Source organism: Ambystoma mexicanum, chromosome 6p, assembly GCF_040938575.1.
Source record: "Ambystoma mexicanum isolate Mex_15411 chromosome 6p, UKY_AmexF1_1, whole genome shotgun sequence".
Classification (NCBI taxonomy): Eukaryota; Metazoa; Chordata; class Amphibia; order Caudata; family Ambystomatidae; genus Ambystoma; species Ambystoma mexicanum.
Window position 1 is genome coordinate 522687839 of NC_090935.1, and position 26282 is coordinate 522714120.

General features: G+C 50.2%; 1 protein-coding gene across 4 annotated transcripts in view; it reads left to right on the forward strand.

The window, feature by feature from the left end:
• KIF2A (kinesin family member 2A) overlaps positions 1–26282 on the forward strand; it is a 1079703-nt gene that overhangs the window by 630729 nt on the left and 422692 nt on the right. For all 4 annotated transcript variants that reach the window (XM_069627337.1, XM_069627336.1, XM_069627334.1 and 1 more), the window contains exon 11: positions 315–378. In XM_069627337.1, the coding sequence (XP_069483438.1) occupies positions 315–378 (64 nt within the window). The remainder of the gene's footprint in view (positions 1–314; positions 379–26282) is intronic.

Sequence of the window (26282 nt, forward strand, 5' to 3'; positions counted from 1 at the left end):
GTAAGTAACTTGTTCCATACAAAGTAGTCATGAACAAGACTTGTTATTTTTTACAGTTTATGGCAATACTAACTCAAAACAGCTTGCTCCTTTTGACTGTGTTTATTTAAGACATGTAATCCTAACTCCAGGCAGTTAATGGCTAATTGTTTGCAGATTAGGCATTCAATCACCCCATCTAGCTTCATAAGACAGCACCAGACTGCAATGGCTAAATTAACTCTGCCACTTTTGTGGTCTTGCATAAAATACATGTATAACAAACTTTGGCCCTTTTTAATGTTTTTTTTAATTTTCTTTATTTTTCACTGCAGACAATGGGTGGAGATTTTTCAGGAAAGAGCCAAGATTGTTCGAAAGGAATTTATGCACTAGCAGGTTAGTAGTTCCTTGATTACCTACTCTTCATTATTTAATGTGTTGTCTTGCCTTTGTATTTACATTTTAAGATTGAGAACTCCTTTACATGGACACATTTTCCGCGTAACCTCTTCACTGACCCAAATAACCCATACCTGGGCTTTTACTGATGACATACTGCCTTTTTTTTTTTTTTTTTACTTGAATAATTTTTTAAAACATACAGGGCTGGTGCCGAGCGGAACCTAATCAGAATGTTCCTCTTATCCTTCTGCTGTGTGTGGTGGGGTTGTTGGTGTGAGTAACCTCACAGCTGGCTCTATCAAAAGTGCTTTTGTTAACATCACCCATGTTAAAACTTCAAAACATTCTGATATATAATCCTTTAAACTACATAAGCAATCTTAATTAGCACACAGGTTCTAATCAGACCTACTCTGATGTGAAAGTGCAGGCAGATATGGTTGGTTAAATAGTACACTAAATGTAATGCAACTAATCTTTCATGTAAGCCACACATCTGAATAGGTTACTTATATTGCACTAGCTCTATCACCCTTACCTAGCAAACCTCACAGTTCAGACGCACTAAGCTCCGAGAGCTTCATAATAAAATGTGCAAGAACCAGAATCCGATCCCAGAATTATTTTCAAGATGCTCACTGAAAAATATCACTGCCTCTCCAAAGTTTTGCGCTCACACTGTTCAAAAGCACATCCCCTCCCATTCAAAAAAGGCTTGTTGATTTTAGTCTCTTACCAACTTTAACATTGCTCTGATCTGCACAAAAGGCATGCACACAAGCAGTTCACAAATCTGCAGATGCTACGCAAGCAGAACCAGACCACACGCTACTTCATTTTGATAGTCTCCTTGAAGTACTATTGCACAAGCCTTCTGTCAACCTGACCTCATCTTCACCAAACATTTGCTGAAAGTCTCCGGCCACCTCATATTTTCTGTTGCTTTGTATGATGCCCCATGCAAACCAGCTACTTAAAAGTGCCAATGGGTTGGAAAATGGAATTGGGGAAGTATGGAAAATGTGGGTGAAATTAGGAAAGCTGGCTGGCCTGATTTTTTTGTATTAACATACAGCGCATTGCAGGTTAACAAGTACTCAATGTTCCATGTAAGTGCCACCCAGTCTATTGGCATGTGGCAGATGAGGTCAATTAATGTGATTGTACTATTATTGGAAGTAAGCTCTCTTGAATTGTACTCTTGGTTTCTTTCCTTTCCTGACCTTTCAGGAGTTTCCTTTCTTTTTCAAATGAAGTATTAGGAATATTTTCCACACATCCTCTGGTGAGGACTTACGACCAACCTGATATGTTGGGCAGGGTTTACTGTATGGTAGATGTGAGAAACCTAAAGCTGCTATTGCAGCGCCAGATAGGGGGGTACACCTACCACCTACAGGAGTAAACAAGAGGGGATGGGGCACTCTCCAAGGGTGGGGGGAAGAACACTGGCACACAAACTGTAGTAACGCCATGAATGAAGGCCTTGCAGGGAAATGCAGGGGCAGGGTTGCACCTGCGAAAACTGCTCTGAACACATGATCGGCACACCAGGCACGCCAGAGGTTAGGGAGGAGGGAGACTAAGCTCAGGCTGTGCGTCACAGGCAGACCGAAGCAGCTAAAACAACACTTGATGTAATGACGGGGGCAGTGTTGGGGCTAATTTTCAGAAATGTGCTAATTCCTCTACCTTAGAGACCCCCAGCACTTTTGCTGGACTCTAGGACTTTTTAATTTTTAACCTGGAGAGAGTGACCTTTTTCCCACTCATGTATTTTACTGTGATTTAAGCACTGCTTCTCTTTTTGGTTTTGGAGTCTGACAAACAACATAGGCATCATCTTTGCATTGTGACACACAGCACCTTCAGTGCATTGGCATAGGGAAGTCTTAGATTTCCCAAAGGTTTAAATACATTCTCTTGGATAAACTACTGTTCCCAAGAGCAGTACAGTGAAATTTACTTTACTTAACATTTTAACTTTCTTGACCCAGCACACACTATCTTACAATAGGGTGCTGGAGGGGTTACTTAGTATCCCCTTTGTCTAGTTACTCATGTAACATTTTTGTTATCCTTTCTACAATTACTGGCTGGTGGCAGTGGTTTACTTTTAACTACCATTGGGAGTTTTTACTGCGGATTTTGTCAAAATGGCCCTGGTCTAATGTTTTCACCATTTCTTGTTGGAAAGGTCCTTCTTGAGATTTACTCTGAGCGCCAAACCAGGTTTTGTTCGTTTCGTCTTTGGCGGGATTCACGAGTGCAGCCCGCCTCTGGCTCCAGTATGTCTGGCAGGGGCAGGAAGTGAGGGAGGTGTCCGAAACTCCCTGTGCTTAATCGCCTTGGTTACAGGGATGCACCCAAAGGTGATTGGCCGGCTGGCTGTCCGCCAAGGACAGCCACCCTGTTGTGTAACTGACAGCTAGGCTGGAATGAATGGGAGAAACCTGCATAAAAGGCAAGGCTTTTTGGCTTGTAAGAGTCGACCACTGGATGAAGGAATCCGAAGAAATACTTGGAAAGAGACACCTGCTGCAACTCTTGGAGCATTGATTTGCCCGTTGATTTGCCCGGTGAAGCCCTGCTGCTGTGCTGAAGTTCAGAATTTGCCTCGACTAGAGAAGCCCTGCAAGGACGACTTCTCTTTTTGAGTTGGTGGGACCAATCAACTCCAAAGTGAACTTGTTTGAATGAGCTGCTGCTGCTGGAACCTAAGTGCCAGGGAGAGGAACACCAAATGGAGTGCATCACTTTTAAGACGGACCCGAGCTGCTGGAAGATCCTCTGGACTCCTAGTTAGCAGGACTGACCAAGCCTGAGCCACCTCAACAGAGTGCTGGACCCCAGATGCGAGGAAAGTCCAGTGGTATCCCTGAGGCCGCGGTGGTGCTATTTGCTGAGACGCGAGGAGCTGAAACCGCGAAGTGCCGCTGAATAGAAGTTGGTCCTTTTCTGCTGCTGCCAGTGCCGTTGTATTGTGGGAGTCCCCAGAAGTCCTCCCTCATGTCCCCACGATTGAGGCCCAGGAACAGGATCTGCAATGCCACACAGGAACAGAAGCCAGTTGGTATAATTTCTTCTAACCAAAGGTACTGTACAGTCTAAGAACGTACCTCTTGTCTTGTAGCTTTACTTGATCTCAGTTGAGACTTGTCTTTGTTACTTCTGTAGAGTTGCTTGCATATTCTACTTCTCACAATCCTCCCAGCTTGTGACCCTACTTTTATTCTACTTTTTCTACAAAGACTTCTAAAACATTGTGCAAGATACTAACCTGCAAGAAGTGCTTCGGCTCACCTAGACTTTTGCCCAATTGACATTGGCTGGCCTGGCTCCCTGAAATGCTCTTCTCTCCTCTGGTTCTGTGTTTTTACCTTCCTTCCAGGAAAGGGTTAACTTTGCATTGGGGGGTTCAAAAGTACTTACCTGCTTCAGAATATTTGTGTGATCTCTTGTCTTATTCTGAAAACTCTTCTTTGACACCAACTTCAGTATTGCTTTGAATGTGCCAGTGATATATTAATGTCCACAATGTCCTAGCTATTTAAGTCACCTGAGGGTGTGGGAAGTACTAAGAGTGTGTATTTTGGAGTGTATTTGTGTGTTACTATTATATTGCCCCTTCTGAAGAAGCCTTATTGAAATTGACTGTTAAATTAATAATTGTTTAATCAAGAAACCTTGTGTGTAAGAATTTATTTGGATGCTTGTCACTGTGAATCTGTGTTACCACCCTACTGCTCACATTGACCCCTCTTGAGATGAGCCTGGCTGCTCAGCCACACTACCAACTTGTGTAGTAGAGACTTGTACCAAAGGTTGGGTTCCTATTGCCAGGAGGTCAAGGTTGTTGTAGTGCATCCAAAGGGTACTGGCCCAAATCTTGTCTAACGGGCGGCAAGCCAATCCTACGGTAGAGTGCAAGTGGACCTGACCCACCAACTGTTCGTATAGCTATGAGTGCCTGTCGGCAGGTGGATATGGGAATGGGGAAGCTGAACAGAGTGGCGTTCCTTCGAGGACCAATCAAACGGTAAGTTTTGGTGTCCCTGGGATGGTGCCAGCCTTCAAAGTATCCACCATAAGGTTTGCAAATACTGTTCTCCAGCACGTGCCATGTTAATGTCTCCCTTCCCACCAATGGTGGTGACGGGAGACTTGGTGTTGACCAATGGCAGGATAATAAAGTCATGGCAGTAGGCACAAGTGCTATTTTACTAATTGCAAACTATTCCCGCGAGCTGTGAGAAGCAATGTGACGCCACATGGGGAGGTGATGAGTTTGGATACTGTTGATCCGTTTGTTCCAATCACGTTCTACTAACACGTTCTCTATAAGGATATGATGTAGAGTTTCTTGGGAAACATGGAAAATATGAACACCCTGAGCTGCAACTGTTTCTAATGCCTTGATCATTGTATTTGTAGAATAAAACTAATGTTCCCTGTATGCCCAGATGTCCGCTCTTATCAATCAATTACACTCCACTGTTCTCCAGCATGGGGTCTGGCATGGATTCACATACTCATGAATATTCCCCGTCGTCAGGCTGGGAATCCTCGGTAAAGAAAAAAATCAGTTTCAGTTTTGTTTCTTAACTGTTTTTCTACTATTAACCAATCACTGGTCTCTGGGCCATACTGCCCCCAGCCAATGACTGCCCTCTACCTAAGCCCCTCCTCTGGCAGCCATCTTCAAATTTTTACTGCACGTTCAAGTGTTGGGAGTCCTCGTGCTCTAGCTGTCAAGCTTTTACTGGGTTTTGCGAATTTTCAAAGAGATTTCATCTCATTTTTCAGTCAATCGAGCCTCAAGCTCCACCGTTTCTACTTCCGATCAACGGGGACCCGTTTCGGATTTTTCTACGCCCCTCAAGGGTGAATTTTTCATTGAGTTGCACTTCTTGGAGGCTTCCGGAAGATCTTTGAGGCCTACCCCGCGTGGACATGGCCCAGGAAAAAGGAAACGCAACGCCCGGATCCAAGCTCTTTAGGAGCTGCCCTGGATGTGGACTGCAGAATGTCTTCAAGGAGGATGAACATTCTCGATGTCTCTACTGCCTTCATGAAGACAAAACGCACGTGGAGGAAGCCTGTGCGTTTTGCAAGAATATGTCCGAAAGGACTATGAGGGATCGTCGTACCAGCGTCACCAACTGGCTGGAGGGGAAGAGGCCAGCAGCTGGTGAGAAAAAAGTCTGAGTGGTCTTCTAAGTCCTTTGAGCGCGCTCCGGCGACGGGGGCCCAACAAAAGGCTAAGCACCGCGAGTCCGTGGGCAGCGGGAGCGCCGAACAGTCAGGCTCCTCGCCTGCTAGGTAGGGTGCAATTTCACCGACGCCATCAACCACGAGCCAACGCTCTGGCTCGGGGAAGAGGAAAGCGGAGAACCCGGGTAAGCTTCAGGAGAAGTCCCGGTCGATCCCGACGGCAGCCGAGGCGGAGCGAGGCGGTGATCCCCCCCAAGGTGAAGGCCTCAAGCGCATCCAAGGTCGTGAAGGCCTTGATTCACCCAGCTAAGGCCTCGATTGAGGGAGTCGTGGCGGCCCTGGCGAAGCCTGTGGCGGCTACCCCAGTGGAGGGGACCTCGGGGCCTAGAGTTTCCCTGTCACCACGGAGGGAATCCTCTTTTCAAGCCCATCGATGAGACCCCCGTGAGAACCCCGGTGGCAAGAGGGGGGGGGCGCCCGGTGGCCATCACAGACACAGATACAGCCTTTGAGGAGGAACTGGCTGGAGTCATGAAAATCCCGACCAAAAAGTTCACGGAGGTCCGGTCCCATGGGAAGGATCCCGAAGAGGCGGACGAGGAAAGCGACGGCGGTGGTGACGAACACGTGGAGGTGGAGGATTCCACTCGTGAACCTTCGTGCCCGTCGCAGCCGGTCCCTGGGCTACAAGACAACTCGGGGGCAATCTTGATGGCGATCCAGGCCTTGTGTACGGAGATACGGACAAGGTTGCCCTTACCACCAACGGATGACCCAGCAGAGCCTGGACTGTTGGAAAGCCCTCCAAACAAGCGGCAGAGAATTCATCCACCCCCTCCTTTCCAGCCTTCTCGGCCTGCACAGCCTTATTCCCCGTCTCCTGAGCCGAGGGGTGATACGGGAACAGACGGCCATGACGGGGACGGATGACGACGGTGGCGACGACGGGATGGACCTTCCATCACCACCTGCTCGGGCCTCCCCGCCCGACGAAATTGGCTCCTTCCACGCCATGATCGCCAGGGCATCCGAGCTCTTGCATCTCTGCCCCGTGGAAGAGAAGAAGGAAGGTTTTCTCTATCAACGACGGGAGGCCAAAAGGAAGACTGTCTTCTCGGTCCCGTTACTCGATGACATCTGGGACGAGGGGCTGTTGCTCCTGAAGAACCCATCCACTGCCGCTGCCAAGAGAGACCGGTACGAGAAGAAGTACCGGGTTCCGGATTCCGCCCCCATGTACCTTAGGGCGCAGCCTACCCCGGACTCAGTTGTCTCTGCGGCAGCCAAGAAGAAAGCGGCGGGGGCGACGGCGTCAACTTCGACATCTCTGCCAGACGGCGAAGGGAAGAAGCTGGACGCCATGAGACGACGGGTCATCTCATCGGCGGCAACTAGCATTAAAGTGGTCAACGCTCTTGCGATTGTGGCCCGCTACGACAGGGATCTATGGTTTAAGATCGCTCCCCTACTGGATTTCCTCCCGGACGACAAGAGGGCGCAGGCCCTAGAGATCCTACAGGAGGGAGAGGTGGCGTCGCACCACGCCACACAGGCATTGCCGACACCGGCTTCCGCCAGATGGGCAATGGCGTTTGCCTTTGCCGGCGCGGTTGGCTCAAGGCAACCGATTTCAGTCAAGACGTGCAGACCAGGGTCCTGGACATGCCCTTCGACGGGAGCAACCTGTTCGGCAAGGCAGTGGACGAGTCGCTGCAGGACATCAAGGCCGACACGGAGACGCCTCTTGCCTTAGGTGTTCTTCAGCAACGACGGCCGCCCTTTCGGGGCTCTGGAGGCAAGCAAGGTGCCTCCAAGGGATTCGGCTGCAGCTCCTCGACGTACCGCCATGCGGCCCGCTTCTCATCGCAGGAGGCCTACAGGGGACGCGGCAAGCAAGGAGGATCTCGTCGTTGCCAAGGAGGCCAGGGCAGCAAGGCCGCCGCCAAGCAGGATTGAACCGGCCATAGCGTCGGGCCCCCACCTGAGCACCACGGTGGGAGGCCGGCTGGCGAACTTCGTCAGCATGTGGTAGTCCATCCCCACTGACCGTTGGGTGCTGGATGCCCTGGTCCCCGGGCACACACTGGAATTTCTAAGGAAGTGTCCCCATATTCCACCTGTGCCAGAAAGGAAAACCAAGTCCCGCAACTACCAAAGAGGCTCCGGGGCTCCGGAGTATACTCGCAGTACTTCCTCGTAAGGAAAAAGACCGGCGATTGGCGACCCATCCTGGACCTTCGTCGTCTAAACAAGTACATCAGGTCCCAGAAGTTCCGGATGGTCACCCTCCAGCACGTGCTGGGACAACTGGAGGAAGGCGACTTTCTATCGTCGCTGGACTTGGTGGATGCCTACTTTCACATCCCCATCTTAAAAAAACATCGAAAGTTTCTGCGATTCGTAGTCCAAGGACAGCACTACCAGTTCAAGGCCCTTTCCTTCGGACTGAAGTCGGCGCCCAGGGTGTTCACCAAGTGCCTAGAACCGGTGGCGGCGCAGCTGCGCCTACACGGGATCCACATCTACCCTTAACTGGACGACTGGCTCATCCGGGCAGAGTCGAGGGAACTCGCCGTCGAACACACAAGGAAGACCGTCCAACTGCTCAGGGATCTGGGATTTTCAATCAACTTCACAAAATCCCACCTGGTACCGTCGCAAGTCGCCGTGTTCCTGGGAGCCAAGCTCGACACAGTGGCGCGACTAGCATCTCCTTCGGAGTAAAGGCCATCCTAGGCAAGGTGCAACGGCTGTCGACCATGGATGTGGCCAAGGTGAGGTCCGTCAAGTCCCTGCTCGGCATGATGTCCTCCTGCATTTACCTCATGCGCCTTTGCAGACTACGGATGCGACCATTGCAGGAGTTCCTCGACGCCTGTTGGATGCAAGCGACGGCCAACTTCGAAGACAGGATCTCACTCAACGAGACCTTTCGACAGGCGATCCAGAGGTGGGGCACCCGCGCGCATCTGGCGGCGGGTATGGACTTCCAGACTCCAGCCCATCAGGAGACAGTGACGACTGACACCTCCCTGGAGGGATGGGGGCTCACTCCGGAGATCTACACTCAAGAGCCCTCTGGCTACCGGAGGAGAGGTCGCTACACACCAACGTCCTGGAGCTCCGAGCCGTGTTCTAGGCCCTCAGGTCGTTCCTTCCATCCCTCAAGGGCAAGGTGGTGAGGATCTTCACCGACAACACCACAACAACGTTTTACATCCGGAAGCAGGGAGGCACCAGATCCCCAGCCCTGTCCAAGGAGGCCCAGGACTTGTGGCATTGGGCCGTCGCCCAAGGGATGTTTCTGGTACCCTTCCACCTGGCAGTAATAAACACCATTGCCGACGCACTCGGCAGGGAGCTGTGCTCGTGCCAAGAGTGGGAACTGCAGCGGGGTTCGAGTGGACCTCCTCTTCCGATGATGGGGCAATCCCCAGATCGACCTGTTCACGACGGCGTCGAACACCAAGTGCCAGAGGTTCGCCAGTAGGTTTCCCCAGCCGGGGAGCATGGGCGATGCCTTATCGTTCCCCTGGGACGGCCTGTTCCTGTACGCGTTCCCTCCGTTGCCTTTGCTGCTGCGACTCATCAACCAACTCAAACGGTCACGGTGCAGGATGATCCTCGTCGCACTGGCGTGGCCGAGGCAGATCTGGTTCCCGGACCTTCCTGACATGTCAGCGTCCCCCCCCAACCCCTAGTCAAACTGCCGATGGACGCGGATCTCCTCATCAGAGAAGGAGGTGCCATCCTCCACCACGATCCGGCGTCGTGGAACTTGCAGGCCTGGCTCCTGCAGCGCTAGAGTTTGGAGGGTATGATATCCCAGCAGACTGCAAGGATGTGCTTGCAAAGGCCAGGGCACCCTCGACTCCCAAGTGTTATGGACACAAATGGAAGAGGTTCTCTGTCTGGTGCCGTGCACAGAAGATTAACCCTCTGCGGATTACGGCACCTCAGGTGCTGCCGTACCTACTGTCACTGGCCAAGGCGGGGCTGGCGCACGCCTCCATCAAGATCCATCTAGTGGCAATCTCCCGCTACTCCAAGACCCTGGGGCGATCATCTGTCTGGTCCCATCGCCTGCTGAAGGAGTTTATGAAGGGACTGTTCCGGTCATTCCCGCCGGTGAAGGCTCCGGCCCAGGCGTGGGAGCTCAACGTGGTGCTGTCCAGGCTCATGGGGCCGCCATTCGAGCCTCTGCATTCGGTACCGTTGAAATTCCTGTCGTGGAGGACAGCGCTTCTTGTGGCCATCACCTCCGCACGAGTGGGAGAAATCCAGGCCCTCTCCTGTAAACCTCCATACTTTTCATGATACGAGGGTGGTGCTGAGGACGCACCACTCCTTTATGCCCAAGGTGTCATCGGACTTCCATCTCAAAGAGCCCTTGGTGTTACCTGTTTTCTTCCCGTCACCTTCGTCGCCGGCTGAGAGGACTTTGCACTCGCTGGATGTGGCTAGAGCGCTGAAGTTCTACGTGGACCACACAGAGTTTTCGGGTGACATCACAGCTGTTTGTGAACTTTGGACCTGTGAACCAAGGGAAGGCCCTCTCGAAGGCTTCCATTTCCAGATGGCTCTTCAGCTGCATCATGCACTGTCACCGGTTGGCAGACCGACGGTTGCCTGGCCGTCCGAGAGCCCATTCAACCAGAGCGATCGCTGCTACCACGGCGTTCCTGTCTGGTGTGCCCCTGCTCGACATCTGCAGGGCTGCTACGTGGAGGTTGACGCACACCTTCACGAGATTCTACTGCGTCGACCGGGATTCCAGGGAGGAGTCCAGGGTCGGCCAAGCAGTGCTGCGCAACCTGTTCGCTTAAGGCGAGCCTGGTAAGGAGGTAAGAGATGCTTAATGTTGAGTTGATGTATTGCTTAAAGTTGAGCCTTGCCACCTCCCGTGGTTGTGCATGTGTGTACTGCTATGTATTCTTATATTCATGAGCATGTGAATCCATGCCAGACCCAATGCTGGAGAAGGAACAAGTTACTTACCTGTAACTGTTGTTCTCCAGCATGGGTCTGGCAGGGATTCACATGTGAACCCTCCCTCCTACCCCTCTGTGGCTCTTCACTTGGTCCTACTGTTACTTTGCGTGCTACCAAATCTGAGGATGGCTGCCAGAGGAGGGGCTTAGGTAGAGGGAAGTCATTGGCTGGAGGCAATATGACCCAGAGACCAGTGATTGGTTACTAGAAGAAAGACAGTTCAGAAACAAAACTGAAACTGATTTTTTTCTTTACCGAGGAGTCCCTGCCTGACGACAGGGAATATTCATGAGCATGTGAATCAATGCCAGACCCATGCTATAGAACAACAGTTACAGGTAGGTAACTTGTTCCTTCTGTTAGATTTGTGGTCTGCGACCATCTGTAATAAACACATTTTATTCTTGCCTGGTGTGTACTCCTTTTTGTGTTAGTTTTATATGGTGGGATCAGACGTCCCCTGATACAAACCAGAGGTTATTCTCACTACTAAACCCCTTGGATCCTCTGCGTAGGTAGCCTGGGAAAGCCCATCGCTCTTGGATCCCGTACCTAGGGGCAGAGAAGTGAGGGAGGATCACCTTGCTGGAGGGTCCTTGAGCACTGGGAGTGGGGAGCCCTTTGGGGAGACATGGTATTTCCCTTTCCCTACTGACGACTAATTCAACCCTTCCCGACCTCTATAGGTTATTGTAAGTCCACTTCCCTTGTTTCCCCACATGTAAACCCCGACTGTACGGAGACAAAGAGGCAACTAAGAGCAATGTAGACTAAGCTTTTACCACTCTTGTTCTGGGACGAGGAAGGTGCCTATTAAGAGCAGTAAAGGTCAGGCATGTCCCTTTATTCGTGGTCAGACTGGGCTGATTGGACATCCACACCTGCAGCCTGTCAAGAGGCTGCAGGTGTATAAAAGGAGACCAGCCCACCAGCAGGGAGCGACAGGAGAAGCAGCAGGAAGGCAGGTGTAAGCAGCAGGGAACTTTTAATTGGAAACCATGACGAAACGTTGAGGTCTGCAGAGAGAGGCGGTCTATGGACGCCTGGCATAGGAGCTGGGGCTCTGTGGAACAGAAAGAACATTGTAAAGGGAACCGTTTGGACAGGTTGTCCTTTTTGCTTCTGGTTAAGATGCTTGTAGCCCTGTGTCAGGAGGCATTGCCACAGGCATGCCTAAGGGGCAGGAGTTGGACCCCTGATGTGACGAGCAGAAGGCAGTATGATCCATGCTTCTGGGAAGCCGATGAACGCGACCAGTGAGTTTCTAGCAATTGAGAAACCCGGTGTGCCACTGTTTTAACTTGTCTGAGGAATACTTTGTATCAGAGTGAATGCATGCTTGAGGAAACACGTTTGCGAAGCTCTTATTCAATCCATTGTCAAATATTGAAATACTAGGAATCATTTGTATCGGAGTGGTCGCGTGTTGGATGGAAAACCTTCTCGAAAGTCTCTGAATGCTGGACATTTCGTTTGAAGTGAATTAAAGAAATATTACACAGCAGGTTGAATGGAAAGTGTGTTCAGAGCGCAACCCTTGCCTATCGAATACCAAACTCCACTTAATTTACAATGAGCTACTCATGAAGGCAGCTCACCCCTTTGGTATGGACACAGAGGAATCTAGTCCCGAAGGGACCAGTTTCGTTGAGGATATCCTCAACGAAAAACCTGTCAGCCAGGCTATACCCCTCCTGGAGTGTATCAAGAAGAGGGTCTCTCGGTCTCTTTCTACCACCTCCCTTACCAGGGCGGTCAATACACTGGTGGAGAAATCATTCAGGCCCTCTGCATCTGATCCCCTATACATTAGAGGCCACGTTAAGTCGGATTATCTGGTGGTGAGAGTCCTAGTCCTTGCACAGTACAACAGCCATGTTCTATATCAACAAACTGGGTAACACATGCTCCAGGGCCGTCCAGAACATCTGGCGTTTGGCACTAAATCACATGTTCCGAGTAGCACAACATGCTCCAGGGGACCTAAATTCTCTGCAGATGTGCTAAGCAGGATTACTATGCTACCCTAAGAGCATGAGTGGCAACTACACACAGACGTGCTAGACAATGTCTTCTCAAACGACGGGTTCAGAGCTTTTCGCAAACCCTGGAAAATGTGCAGTGCCAATATTACATGTCCAGGTTATCCCGGAAAGGATCCAAGGGAATGCACTCCTGATGAACTGGTCAGGAAAATTTGCACAGCAGCATGGATCCCGAAGTTCTAGAATTTGGCCAACTTAACCTAGAACAAAGGTGCATGGAAATACTCAAGGAGGCACATAATCCTAACGGAAGGCATCGATATTTTAATGGTAATACTTTGTGCTATGGTGTAGAACACTGTCGCTTAATCCAACTGACTGTTCAACGTCCAATATAGTCAACTACCTACATTACCTACTTGACTCTGGATTAGTCTTTAACTCACTCAAGGTACACCTAGCGGCTCTCTCTGCTTACACCATGTCCCAGAGTAGAATTTTGTGGTGGAAGGTGCCCGTAGTTAAGGCTTTCATGGAGGGTGTCAAGAAACTCTACCGTTCAATCTCCAATCATACCCCCGGTTCGGACCTCAACATCATACTTACAAAGCTCATGGGGGGTGAGGGGGCCCTTCGAGCCTATGCACAAGGCCAGATATAACATCTTAAATTCAAAATGGCCTGCCTGATAGCCGTTACATCGATCAGCAGGGTTAGTGAACTAGAGGCTCTGTCAGTACAAGACCCCTTTGGAGTCATACACAAAGACAAGGTGGTGCTACGCACACCTAACTTCTCACCCAAATTCATATCACAATTCCATGTGAATGAAACCATAGAGCTTCCTGTGTTTTTCCAGAACCCTGCAAAGGGCAGCGGAGAAGAGCCTACATACACTAGATGTACGCAGAGCTGTCATGTTCTACCTTCAAAAGAAAAAGTAAAAAAACAGATTGCATCTTTGTATCTGTAGCCTCTCGTAGAGAAGGGGACCCTATCTCTAAAGCAGTTATTCCTAAATGGATTGTCAACTGCATTCAACTCTGTTACTCTCTTGCTAAGAGAAAACTGCATTTTAAGCCTAGAGCACACTCATCTCGAGGCACTGGGGCAACTCTAGCCTTCGTAGCAAACATGCCTCTAGAAGCCATTTGCAAGGCTGCCACTTGGAGCTCAGTACACACCTTTACCCAACATTACTGACTGGACACACATTTTAGGGGTGATACACAAGTGGGACAAGCGGTGATGAAACATCTCTTTGCAGCGCACCCTTCTAACAGCCCACCTCCTTCTACAAGTACTGCTCGCTAATCTATGCAAAGCATGTGATTCTAAGCAAGTCCACAAGCCTCAGAAGGTATGGTAATGGTATGGTAATGTTTATTTTTATAGCGCTTATACACAGGCAAGTGTTTAAAAGTGCTCAAGGAGGGAAGGAACACAGGGGAAAAAGAGTCGCTCAGAGCCCTTGAATTTCTGAGACGATAATGGTCTGCACAGGCAGATTAAGTGAGTATTTATACATTTAACAGTTTAGATAAAGCAAATAGGCCTGCTGGCGATTCTGTGTTTTTTTTCTTTTTTTACTGCACATAGAGGGGTGAAGACGAGGAAGAACAGAACGATCTCGAGGCAGGGCTATATACAGATTGTGTAAGTGCAGGAGGGCAAGGGAGGGGCAGGGGACCAAGTGCGCCCAGTCAGTAGAGACTGGTGAAGTGCGGACAGAGAAGCTCTCCAGGTTTTATTACAAGTACAGTGCGTTATAGGGCCTTGCGGCAAGTGCAGAATGGACTGGCAGGGGTGCCTGGGACCAAGAGTCACAAAGCTTCTAGGACGGTACACAAGTAGGAAGAGTTCTTATGTTAGTGAAAAATGCACTCTGTGGTGATTGGCCGGCTGACTGTCCGGCAAGGACAGCCACCCTGCTGGGTGACTGACAGCTAGGCTGGAACGAATGGTTGAAACCTGAATAAAAGGCAAGGCTTTCGACCACTGGACGAAGGAATCCGAAGAAGAGCTTGAAGAGGATGGCTGCTGCATCTCCTGGACAGTTGGTTTGCCGGGTGAAGCCCTGCTGCTGTGCTGCAACTCCAAATTTGTATCGACAGAGAAGCCCCTGCAAGGACGACTTCTCCCTTTGAGTTGGGGGGACCAATCAACTCCAAAGTAAGCCACCTGGACATCTTCTCGATGCTGGTTGAATTACGAAAGTGTTGCTGCTGTAAACCGAATAGCCAGGTAGAGGAACACTAGATCATGTGCATGGCTTTTAAGTTGGCCAAGAGCTCGAGGAAGATCATCCGGACTCCCAGGAAGCAGGACTGACAGAGCCTGAGCCCCCTCAACAGAGTTCGGGGCCCCAGAAGCAAGGAAGGTCCATCTTGACATCCAAGAACTGCAGTGTTGCTGTTTACGGTAGTCGCAAGGAGCTGAAACACAGAAGTGCCACTTGTTTGAAGATTGCTGGTTGCGAGCAGTGGCCGTGCCATTGCAGGAGTCCCCAGAAATCCTCCCTCTTGTCCCCATGACTGAGGCCCAGGAACAGTGAGATCTGCAGAGCTGCACAGGAACAGGAGTCGTCTGCTGCACTTTTTCTTCAATCCAAAGGTACTGTAAAGTTTGAGAGAACTTACCTCTTGGTGTAGAGTTGCTTACATCTTCTACTACTCACAAGCCTAAACAGCTTGTGGCCCTACATTGATTCTTCTTTTCTTCAAAGACTTCTAAAACATTGTGCAACGACTTTTCTACTTGCCTACCTGAAGTGCCTCAGCTCATATAGATTTTTGCCCATTGGCTTAACCTGTTATACTGAATGATTCTGCTTAGGGGATCCAAAAGTATGTGCCTCCTTAAGAATATTTGTGTCCTCTTGTTTGTTCTAATAACCATTTCCTTTGACCAATTCCTAAGAATGTTCTAAATGCTACAGTAAGATATTAATGTCCCCAGCACCCTAGCAATTGAAATCACCTGAGGGTGTAGGTTGTGACTGTGGGCCATCCCAAAAGGGTCTTTACTGATTTAAGAAAATTAACAGTGTTTATTTTGAAGTGTATTTGTATGTTGCTTTTATATTGCTCCCTTCTGAAGAAGAATTATTCTAACTGACTGATAAATTAACAATTGTTTATTCAAGAAACCTTGTGTCTAAGTGTTTATTTGAATACTCTTGAGATGAGCCTGGCTGCTCAACACGCTTCCAACCGGTGTAGTACACACTTATACCAAAGGTTGGATTCTTATTGCCAGGTCAGGGTTGTTGCAGTGCACCCAAAGGGTACTGCATGCAATCTTGCCTAACGGTAGTCAAGCAAGGCTTCACCGGGCCAAACACTGGAAGGGATGCCAGAAGGGGTGGTGTCCACAGACCTTTTGTCTGCTCATCTACACAAAGAAGAGCAAACAAATTGGCTCAATTGGCGTTTGAATTGGTTCAAACGCTGATATGAAGAAATGATTGCAGGAGTCCTCTTCTTATACCAAATCCTGTCTTGAATTCAAACAGCCAATCGGGGTCCGCTGTGATCTTCCCTCATGCACACACACCCAGACTCTCCGACTCCACAGATGTGGAATGGGACCAGCCAGTCCGACCTACTTCCAGGGTGAACACAAATGGCACAAAAAAAACAGCTTTCCTGTGCAAGTGCATGACCTGTTTGGGTAACGTTAACAGTGCACACAGCATCTTATAATGCTTCACAGTGGTGATACATTTGTATCGCCCTAGTCTTTTACACTGTGGATTTTTGTTTACTTTTACTTGTGCCTAAAGACAAGCTGGTGGCAGCAGTTACATTTTTACAATTTTTGCAGTAAATTTACTTTGCGCAATAATGTAAACTGCATCTGCCTACTAAAGAGGCACGAAAGTTTTCGCTTGTTCTTTGTCCGTATTGTTTCTTGGGCTTCTTCCTGCCTTCTCAGGTCAGGAAATCCCTAATATGACCATGTGTATGCACAGGAAAGCTGCCGTTTATGCGGGCTAGTGTGCCAGTTGTGTGTGGACCCGGGAAGTGGGTGGGACTGTCTGGTCCCATTCCACAATCCTGGTGACAGTCTGGTGTGCATGCATGGGTGAAACCCACGGTGGCCTCTCATTGGACCACCACCACTGCTGGCTGGCTGAGTGATGTAGATCATTACCATTGGTGGGCTAGGAATTGCCACTAGCCTGGATTTGGGATAAGAAGAGGACTCCTGCAGCCACTCTAACAGATCAGCATTGGAGCCAAGTATCCTGTGTAGTCGTGCAACCGACTGAAGACCTGTAAAATACCCCTGAAGAGGACTGGTGGCCCTTCCTGCATTTTGCCTGGTGAAGCCCTGTTGGGCTATCTGATCTGAGAAGGCCCTCTCCGGTGCTTCGACCCTTGGACTTCTGGGACCAATCCGTCTTGGAGCTTTCTTGAGATCCACCGTCAGGAACCTTCAGAATCATCCATGGACCACCCGGTGTACCGATCAGCTCAGTTTTGGGCTACCTCTCCAGAAGTGTTTCTGTTCCATGGTTTCGCCTGCAACTTCGGTGGTAGTCAACTCCTGCTACAAGTCGCTTCTTGCCATGTATCAGCTTCTCAGCATCAAGGATTACTGTCTTGGAAAGTCTTCCTCGACCGTTACTGGAGAGACATCTGCTGTCGTCCGTGTGTGGTGACAGTCGCCAGAACCAGCTTTACTCCATCGGGTAGAGTGTCCCTAAGAGGCCTGCATCAATGTCTGCTGCATTTCCTCATCAGAAAGGGTTGCACTAACTCCTGGATCTGACCTGAATCTTCCTTGCACCCGCAGCTCCTGGACCTCCTCTACTGGATCCAACAGTGAGAAATCCTACCTCTAGCAACTCCCAGTCAACCTGCCTAGTCACTTAGGAAAATCAGAGTCAGGTGGGCGAGGACTCTTAATGCTTGGATTTGATGGACAATGACACTTGCTCGGGGTGTGGTAAAGAAAGGGGGCCCTCTTCTACATATGTTGTGGAATTGTTCTAGAGCAAAGGAATTTTAGGGGAATGTATTTGACAGAATGGACACAATATTATCAATGACCTTTCCAAGAATTCCTCTTCAAACTCTCTTGTTATCTAGTAGAGGAAGGTGTAGAATTGCTAAGCAGTATGCTCAATGGATTGACCAAGTACTAGTAGTAGCAGCAAAGCAGATCCTGAAGTTATGGAAAATTAGGAAAAAGCCACAGATAGAATGATGTGCAGCGGTTGTCAGCCTTATTATTTCAAAATCTTGACACCCTTTAATAGTTTGTTTGGTACAAAAGAGTAGATTACATAGCATGTGGCTTTGGTTGGTGAAGGAATTGGGTTGTTTTATCTGCATTTTATACATGCGTGTAGGTTTGTGAGTATTGTCTCCACCTCCCTTCCTTCTCTCTATTCATTCTTGTTGTCCTGTGTTTTGTATTAAATTCATAATTGGGATAAGCATGTTTTGAATAATATTGAGTTGCGTTATGTTCCTTATACTATGTATTTAATTCTTTAGGACTCCTTAAATGTGTTATATTCTTTGATTAATACTGAGGGTATTTTTAATCCCAATGTTATACTGTTAATTTTATTCACTGTTTGAATTGGTTGTTTTTATTATTAAATTTATAACTAGTATTAAAAAAGATATACTTCCAGCTGCCCCGTCTCTCCTATAATAAACCTCAGAATAAAATGTTTCTGAAGCAGCTAAAGCTGGATATGGAGGTATCGTTAAAGGAGGTACCTGTGGGAGGTCACAATCCATTCGAAATAGTTTTACTTACTTCTAAACTTGTTGAGCTGTCCTCTGCAACATTTTTCACTACCACAAGAAACTTTCCTAACTGTGTCCCCTCTCTTGGGAAAATGATTCTGTAACTTTTGGGCACACGGCCCCATTCAAAATAGGGACTCAACTTATAAAGTTAGCGTAATACTCTTGTGAACTGGTTTTACTTACTGCATCAATACTTCCCTAAGTGAATTAAAGTGAATTAAATGCATTTCTATTAACCTACGGTGACTGTATATATGTTTGATAACGGAATGATGTGTGATAAAATATTACATTTTTAAAGTGGATTTTGGGCCTTTAATACAGTATTTCTGTACTTATCTAAGTGGAATTATGTGCTTCTCTGTGTGGACTCCTAGTGGACCCCTGACCACGCTCGCGCACTCCAGAGACTAAGCCTTGACCACTCTCCACACTTACCTTGATTGGGATTGGCTAACCTCCGTTAACTATAACTAGGTTGGCCCCCTGAAATCTGTCCTGGCCAGATTTTAGAAATACAACACATTAGGGCAAGGCGCCATCTTCAGCCTCAGATCATTGTCTATTGTTTTTCACAAAGTGACTTGTATTTGTGCTTTTGTATTTTATTTGTATTTATATAGCTCCTAACGCCTAGGTGCTGTACAGAAACACGGTACAATATTTGTGGTAAATGCAAAATAAGATGGCAATGGCAAAGTTATGCAGAAAAAGTGGTCTTCAAGCCAGGATTTTTTTTAAAAAAGGCAGAGGGAAGCGAGATTGCAAAGACAGTCATCTAATTCCAATGTTTTGTAGCTAGAAGTGAACATGAACAAAAATGGGAGGAAGCACAAGGACGACCGGGGACAGCTAGAAGGAAGAGCTTGAGAATGAAGAGAACGAGACGGAGTGTAGAAAGAGATGAAACGAGAGATGAGGAGGAACGGGCCATGTAAACATTTGAACACGAAACACAAGAAATTGAACAACAGACTGGGCTTGAAGTAGAGACAACGAAGAGACTTCAAAGATGCAGCGATAGTCACAGGGGAGAGAGAGTACAAAGAACGTGTGTGGAAGCACGATAGAGTGGAGAGGGTCAAGTTGATATGCCGGAATACCAAGAAGAAGACTGGAACAATAGAATAGACGGGAGAACACTAGGGAAGAGTTAAGCTTAGTAGCAACAAAAGTAAGCAAACAACAAGCTTTGTGAATGTTATAAAGCTGCCGAGACCGAGAGCTGGAAACAATATGGGAGGGGAAAAAAAGAGGTATCAAAAATTACGGCCAGATGACGGTGGTGCTGCGGAGCAGCCCAAGATGGCTGCTTAGGCTCTGAGCTCCGTGTGGCTGCGGCACGTATCCGTCTACATCTGCTGTTGGTGTCTCCCTGAACACTCGAATTTCATCTGTAATTTTGCCTCCTTTTGCTGGGCTGCCCCCTGTGAGTTTTCTCCCGGATCCGGACCATGGGCGCCCGTCACCGGGTCTATTGCTTCTGGGGCCTGCTGCCTGGCCTGGTCTGTCGTGTGGGTTCTGCCCCCGCCTTCCATCTCGGCGGAGTCTGCCTGCGCCGTGCCCCGGGACGAGGCCCCCGAGTGCTCTGACCCTTCCTATCGGGGCCTGCTGGACTATCTCCCTCCACGACTGCGGCGACCCCTACCTGCTGGGGTCGGCGCTGGAGCGCAACCCGACCCCCGCGAAACGCCTGCAACAACGGCCGCGGCGGCCCCGCTCCTGGTGTGCTGCCGCGTGTGGAGCTCCCGGCTGGGGTCTACGCTGGAGCGTCCCCCGACCTGTGTCCTCCGCACAAGTGATTCTGGCTGGGGCCTGAGCGGGAGCACGTCCCAGCCCTTATACATTCATCTGGCCTGGGCCTGCAGCGCCGGGCGGCCCTGAACTGCGGTCCGCAACTTCAGCACTGTCCGGGTCAGGTGCGGAGCTGGGGTGGGGCGGCTGCTGTTGGGCCCGCGTCGCCCCTTATCCCTCATTGGCGCTCTGCCACGCTCGCCACTGGGCGCCCCCTGACCTCCTTCCTCCGCCTGCCTTGAGCGGGCACCCCCCGCCTAAGCACTCTGGAGAGTGCACCGCAAGGCTCCCCGGACACATTAACACCCGCAGTTGCCTGGGGCGGTCGGCTCCATACTGCCATCGTTCCTGACCCCGGGGCCGCCATGGGCGCGGGGCATTGGCCATCCCTCCACCTGGCTTCGTGGCAGCTGGACTCGAGGTGGGACTGACCCGCTACGCACGCATTGCCCCTCAACACTTCAGAGACTGTGCCTTAGCTACACAAGAACGACAATTGCTTGCAACCAACGAGCCCCCGTGGGCTGCTGCCCTTCCCCTGCTGACCCCAGGGTGGCCTGACGATCTACGGCCAGCTGAGTCCGCCTAGTCCCTGTGGCATTCAGGCTCTGCACCCTACGGTCGCAGGTATAACGCTCTCTGCCCTCAAGCTCTCCAACCCTCGAATTCCCCAACACCCCTCCCCTGGTCACTACACCTCTAGACCCTGCCACACCTGAAAGGAAACCAGCAATGTCATATAGATCCAGGGGATCCTCCAAAGGGGGGGGGGCATGGATAAATTCACCAAATCAGTCCCGAGGGGCGAGATGGGGCATGCATTGTCCCTACAGGAGGACCTGGAGACTGACCTGCACCCTAATATGACAGCCCCCGATCTGACCACACTCATGGAATCCATGGCTAAAAATTTTGCATCCTTCCACGAGAAGCTGGATGACATTAATGCCAACGTCGCCTCCTTGAAGTCAAGAGTGGATCAGGCGGGGACCAGAATTACCGAAGCTGAAAACGGGATATCCACTAATGAGGATGCGATGCATGTATTGCAGGACACTGTTGCCTCCCTGAACCGTGATATGAAGAGTGTGCGTGCAAAATGCGATGACCTCGAATCGCGCTCCAGCAGAAATAACCTGCGCATCATAGGGGTGCCTGAGAACGCCCTCAAGGGGCGCATGGAGGACACGGTTGAAGCCTTACTCAAAGACTTGCTGGGCAACCCGGCGCTCTCACCGTACTTCAGTTGAGCGAGCTCACCGAGCTTTATCACCTCGCCCCAAGCCGGGCGACATTCCAATGCCCATCATAGCCCGGATCCTCAATTACCGGGACAGAGACCTCATTCTCCGCCTGTCCCGGGAGAGGGGCGGCTTGCGAATGGAGTCCCACGTCATCGGGATCTTCCCGGACTTCTCGATAGCGGTTCAGCAGGAGAGGTGCCAGTTTATTGGAGTCAAAAAGCTGCTTAGGGAGCGCAATGTCTCGTACGCCATCCTATTCCCGGCACGCCTCAAAATCACCCACAATGGCAAACTATACTTCTTCACTGTCCTGGACGAGGCGGTGAAATTTATTGAGGCGCACATACCACTTCCTAAGTCAGCGGGGGAGCCCGCCAACGGGGATTGAGTCAGTCGGATGGGGACCGACACTAACTTCTCTTCAGGGTAAATCCGTGCCCAGGATTATGTAAATGGAAACAATGATCTGTAATTTCAGCTCATCGGGCCCCCCCTGCCCTAGACCGAGCCACGGCTAGACCCGGAGGCGAGACACACTGTTTTCAATTGCACATCTTGGTGGCCGATCTGGTCGGCTGCCCCAGGTATCACCTCAATGCCATCTCACTGACAATATCCGCCTGGCTCCGGGAGCCTGCTATAGAGTCTGTCTTCCGCAGAACTTCTCTTTAACGTACTCAATGTCAATACAACACCAGAAGTGCCGTCCACACGGCTACAGCACACCTCATTGCATTTGCAACCTTTGTTATGTTTGATGTCACTGTTTGTTGGCCCCTGTTGGGCATTTACTGGGGCTCTCCCTGGTTGAGTCTGGTTCATGGACCTCTCTATTTCGGGGAGTGAGGGTACAATTGGTGATGTCTGTTTTGGGGGATGAGGGAATTCCACTGCAAGTTGGGGGTGGGCAGTGAGGGTGGTGGGAGGGAAGGTTGGGATGTTGGGACGTGTTACAGTAAAAGGCAGAGGCGGACTGGCAGACCGCACAACTTCAGGGCACCGGTATTGGAGAGGGCGCTGCCCTGTGGCTGAGCCACGACAACAGGGATGGGATGTCCACTAGGTCTTTTGCATGGCCGACTATTTCTTTACTCGGGTTCGCTCTGGTGTTGGGTGACCGACCATGGCTCAGAGAATCATTGGGTGGGTCAATGCACATGGATGCACACTGGTACTGGAGATACATTCCGTGAACCCCATAGAGGGGCGGCCCTCACGTTGGCCGAGCATTATGACACTGGAGGTGGGATGTCACTTAGACCATTGAGATGTCGTTGACAGTGATGTCTTGGAATGTGCGGGGCCTGAGCAATTATACCAAGGCTCGTAAAATTGTGGCGTATGCCAGCAGACATGGCTGTAACATTCTGCTCCTACAGGAGACACACTCAGCGGGCCCTTTGTCCAAAAGAATGGCACCAACGTTGGAATCACACAGATATTTCACCTCTTTTTCCACACGCGCCAGAGGGGTACTGACGCTGATCCAGAAATCACTTAAATTTGTTTTACATAAGAGCTATGTAGACCCCGAGGGGAGATGCATTGTGCTGTACTGTTCCATTGCCAACAGGGATTATCTCCTGCTGAACACATATGGTCCTAACATTGACTCCCCCGCATTTGTCGACCAGGTGACGTCCATATTGCTAGGGTATGTGGGGGTACAGATCATTTGGGGTGGGGATATGAACTTTATACTTGACACAATGATGGATAGGTCTAGCACGTCCCCCAGAACCCTGCCTGGTGCAGCGCGTAGACTGTTGACCCACAGTGTGACACTCGACATTTAAGATGTATGGAGGGTACTCCACCCACAGACACGGGAATTCACGCATTACTCCTCGGTACATGACAGCTCCGCCAGGATCGACATGTTCCTGGTGTCTGGTTCCATGCTGGGTAGGGTCTCGGAAATGCGAATTCTGGCGCACACTCTTTCCGACCACTCACCGATTCTTATGGCCCTGAAACTGGGAATACCTACTTCCCCCCCCCTGCCACCCCCTATTAATTCGTGGTGATTCAAATCAGCCGCTCTGCGGGACATTGTGTTCAAGGCGGATATTCTTGCCGATATTCAATCCTATTTCGAGCATAATGGGTCTTGGTCCACCACCCTGGGGGTTTGCTGGGATGCGTTTAAGGCTTTCTCTAGAGCATCTGGAGTTCTTAAAACTATAAGAGCGGCTCTGTCCCATTCTGAAACTAAACTCCGGAGTCTGGAACGAGCCCATCCGGACTCGGTTGACCCAGCTGTTCTCTCCCAGATTAGCGAGGAACTGAAAACCTTGAACGAACTAGCTACTACAGAGGTCCAGTTCTTTAGCCGCCCGCAGGCCGCTCGGAAGTACGGTGAGGGTGATGGGCCCGGCAAAACACTGGCTGCACTGGCAAGGGGTGAATGGGGCCAATCCCAAATTAACTGTGTTAAGTACAACCAGGGGATAACGCAGTGGTCTGACCAGCATATACTTGAGGTCTTCACGGGCTTTTACTCCGATCTATATACTCAGCCCCCCGAGCACAGCGACTCACAAATGCAGGAATTACTGGAGCAGATACCCACCACCATTATTTCAGATGAAACAAGAAACCAATTGGACTCCCCATCACATTAGATGAAATTGTAGAAGCCATGTCCAGTCTCCCTCGGGGTCTGGAATGAGTCCCTTCGGGTAGGATCCCTTCCCCCAACCCCCAAAAATGCGCGAAGCTGTCATCCCGGTCCTGCTCAAGCCTGGGAAGCCCAGTGAGGACTGTGGCTCCTATCGGCCCCTCTCACTTATGAACTCGGATACTAAGATCTTTGCCAAGGTGATCGCTAATCGCTTCTTGCCCATTATGCCATATATGGTGCATGACGACCAATCAGGCTTTGTGCCCGGGAGATCCACGTCTCCTAATATTAGACGGCTCCTCAATATCATGGCACAAATCAATCTGGGTACGAGCGCCGTTGCGGTCACTCTGGATGCTCAGAAAGCCTTCGACATGGTGTCCTGGAGATGCACGTGGCTCGTCCTCGAGACTATGGGAGTTGGGCCTAGGATGATCGCATACATCAAGCTGCTGTACACTTCCCCGGTAGCTAGGGTTCGTGTTAACTCGCAAACGTCTGCACTGTTCCCCCTCTCCAGGGGTACCCGTTCTCCCCGATCCTCTTCGCCCTCGCTATCGAGCCCATGGCAGACTTCATAAGGCTGCGCCACTCTCACAAAGGGATACGATTACAGGGTACCCCTGAAATCATCTCACTCTACGCTGACTACGTGCTGCTGTTCGTCAGAGACCCAAATGTCTACCTTGACCCAATACTGCGGGACATCACTCGTTTTGGCACATATTCTGGCTTTGTCATTAACTACACCAAATCCGAGCTTTTCCCTCTTACTAGCTCCACAGGACAACCTGCCACAGAATACCCACTCCGCTGGTCTCCTGAAGGGATCAAATACTTGGCCATTCAGGTGTCCCTGACTAGAAACGCCCTCCTAGATAACAACTACTTGGCCGTTGCAGAACAGGCAGGCACCAGGATAGAGCGCTGGTGCTCTCTCCCGCTGTCACTAGCGGGGAGACTGTCGCTTGTTAAAATAATACTGCTCCCTAAGTTGCTATATATATTTACGAATGTCCCTCTATGGCCCGGCAGAAGGTACTTTGCAGATCTCCACAAGTTGTGTGCTCAGTTTCTGTGGCACTCGGGCGCAGTGCGCAAAAAATGGCTTGGAATGACACTCCCCTACGACAAGGGGGGGGGGGTTCACTGCCCCTGACTCGATGAAATACTGGATTGCAGTATAGGCTCAGTTTGCTTCTTATTGGTATCCCGGGCCCCCAGCTCGCACCCATGTTAAGCTTGAAATCCTACTGCATCTGGCACCAATATAATGTCATTAATATGACATCGTCAATATGAGCCGAACTCCCCCATAGACCCTGTGCACACTACCTTGCTGGCCTGGGGGCGGGTGTTTGCTGCAGAGACTGAGGACCGCCCGTATTACAAATGGCTTCCCGCCTGGCACTTCCCCGGGCTGGAACCCACAACTGATGTGGCACTGGCAGACCCTGGGATACCGAGCCCTAACTGACTTCTACCCAGACGGCCAATTTATAACACCACAGACTTGGAAACCGGGCCACTCTGGTTCGTCACTAGAACTCCTACAATATTATAGACTTCGTGCTGCTTTTCGTGGCCCCTGGCCTGGGTTCCAGAATGAACCTCCTGACTCCCCTGGGATCTCCTATATAGCCAACTCGGGTGGGGCCCGCGGAGTGGTGTCTTCGCTATACAAGCTCCTCCTCTCAGGCGTTGCGTCACAGCCTTCCAGGACTCGAGACGACTGGGCATCTGAATTGGAGATGGAAAACTCTGATCAACTGTGGGGGAAAATGTGTTCCCACACTAACAGGGTCTCCCTGAACTTCCGATATCGCACCATCCAGTATAAATTGCTGAAAAGGTTATATTATAATCCCTGCAGGATCTCCAGGTTTGCCCGCTCTGATCCACGGCTCTGCCCTCGCTGCGGTGCTGAGGAGGCGGGTCATTTGCACATGTTTTGGGACTGCCCGGGGCTGACTGCATTCTGGGGCGATATCCTAAAAACACTGTCTGAGATCTGTGATACTACTATTGAGCCTGACCCACTGGGTGTGCTGTTTGGGGTGTGGGGGGCTGAAGGAGCCAGAGGCGCAGCCAAATTCCTAAATGTGAGCTGTATCATTGCTAAGAAATGTGTGCTGCAGACCTGGAAATGCTCTACCCCCTCCTTCCTCCCGGAAATGGCTGAATTTACTAACTTGGTCATGGAACTGCGAGGAGGAATACCTCAACACCCTCCCTGTCCGATCCCAGCCCAAGAACATCTGGACTGCATTTAACA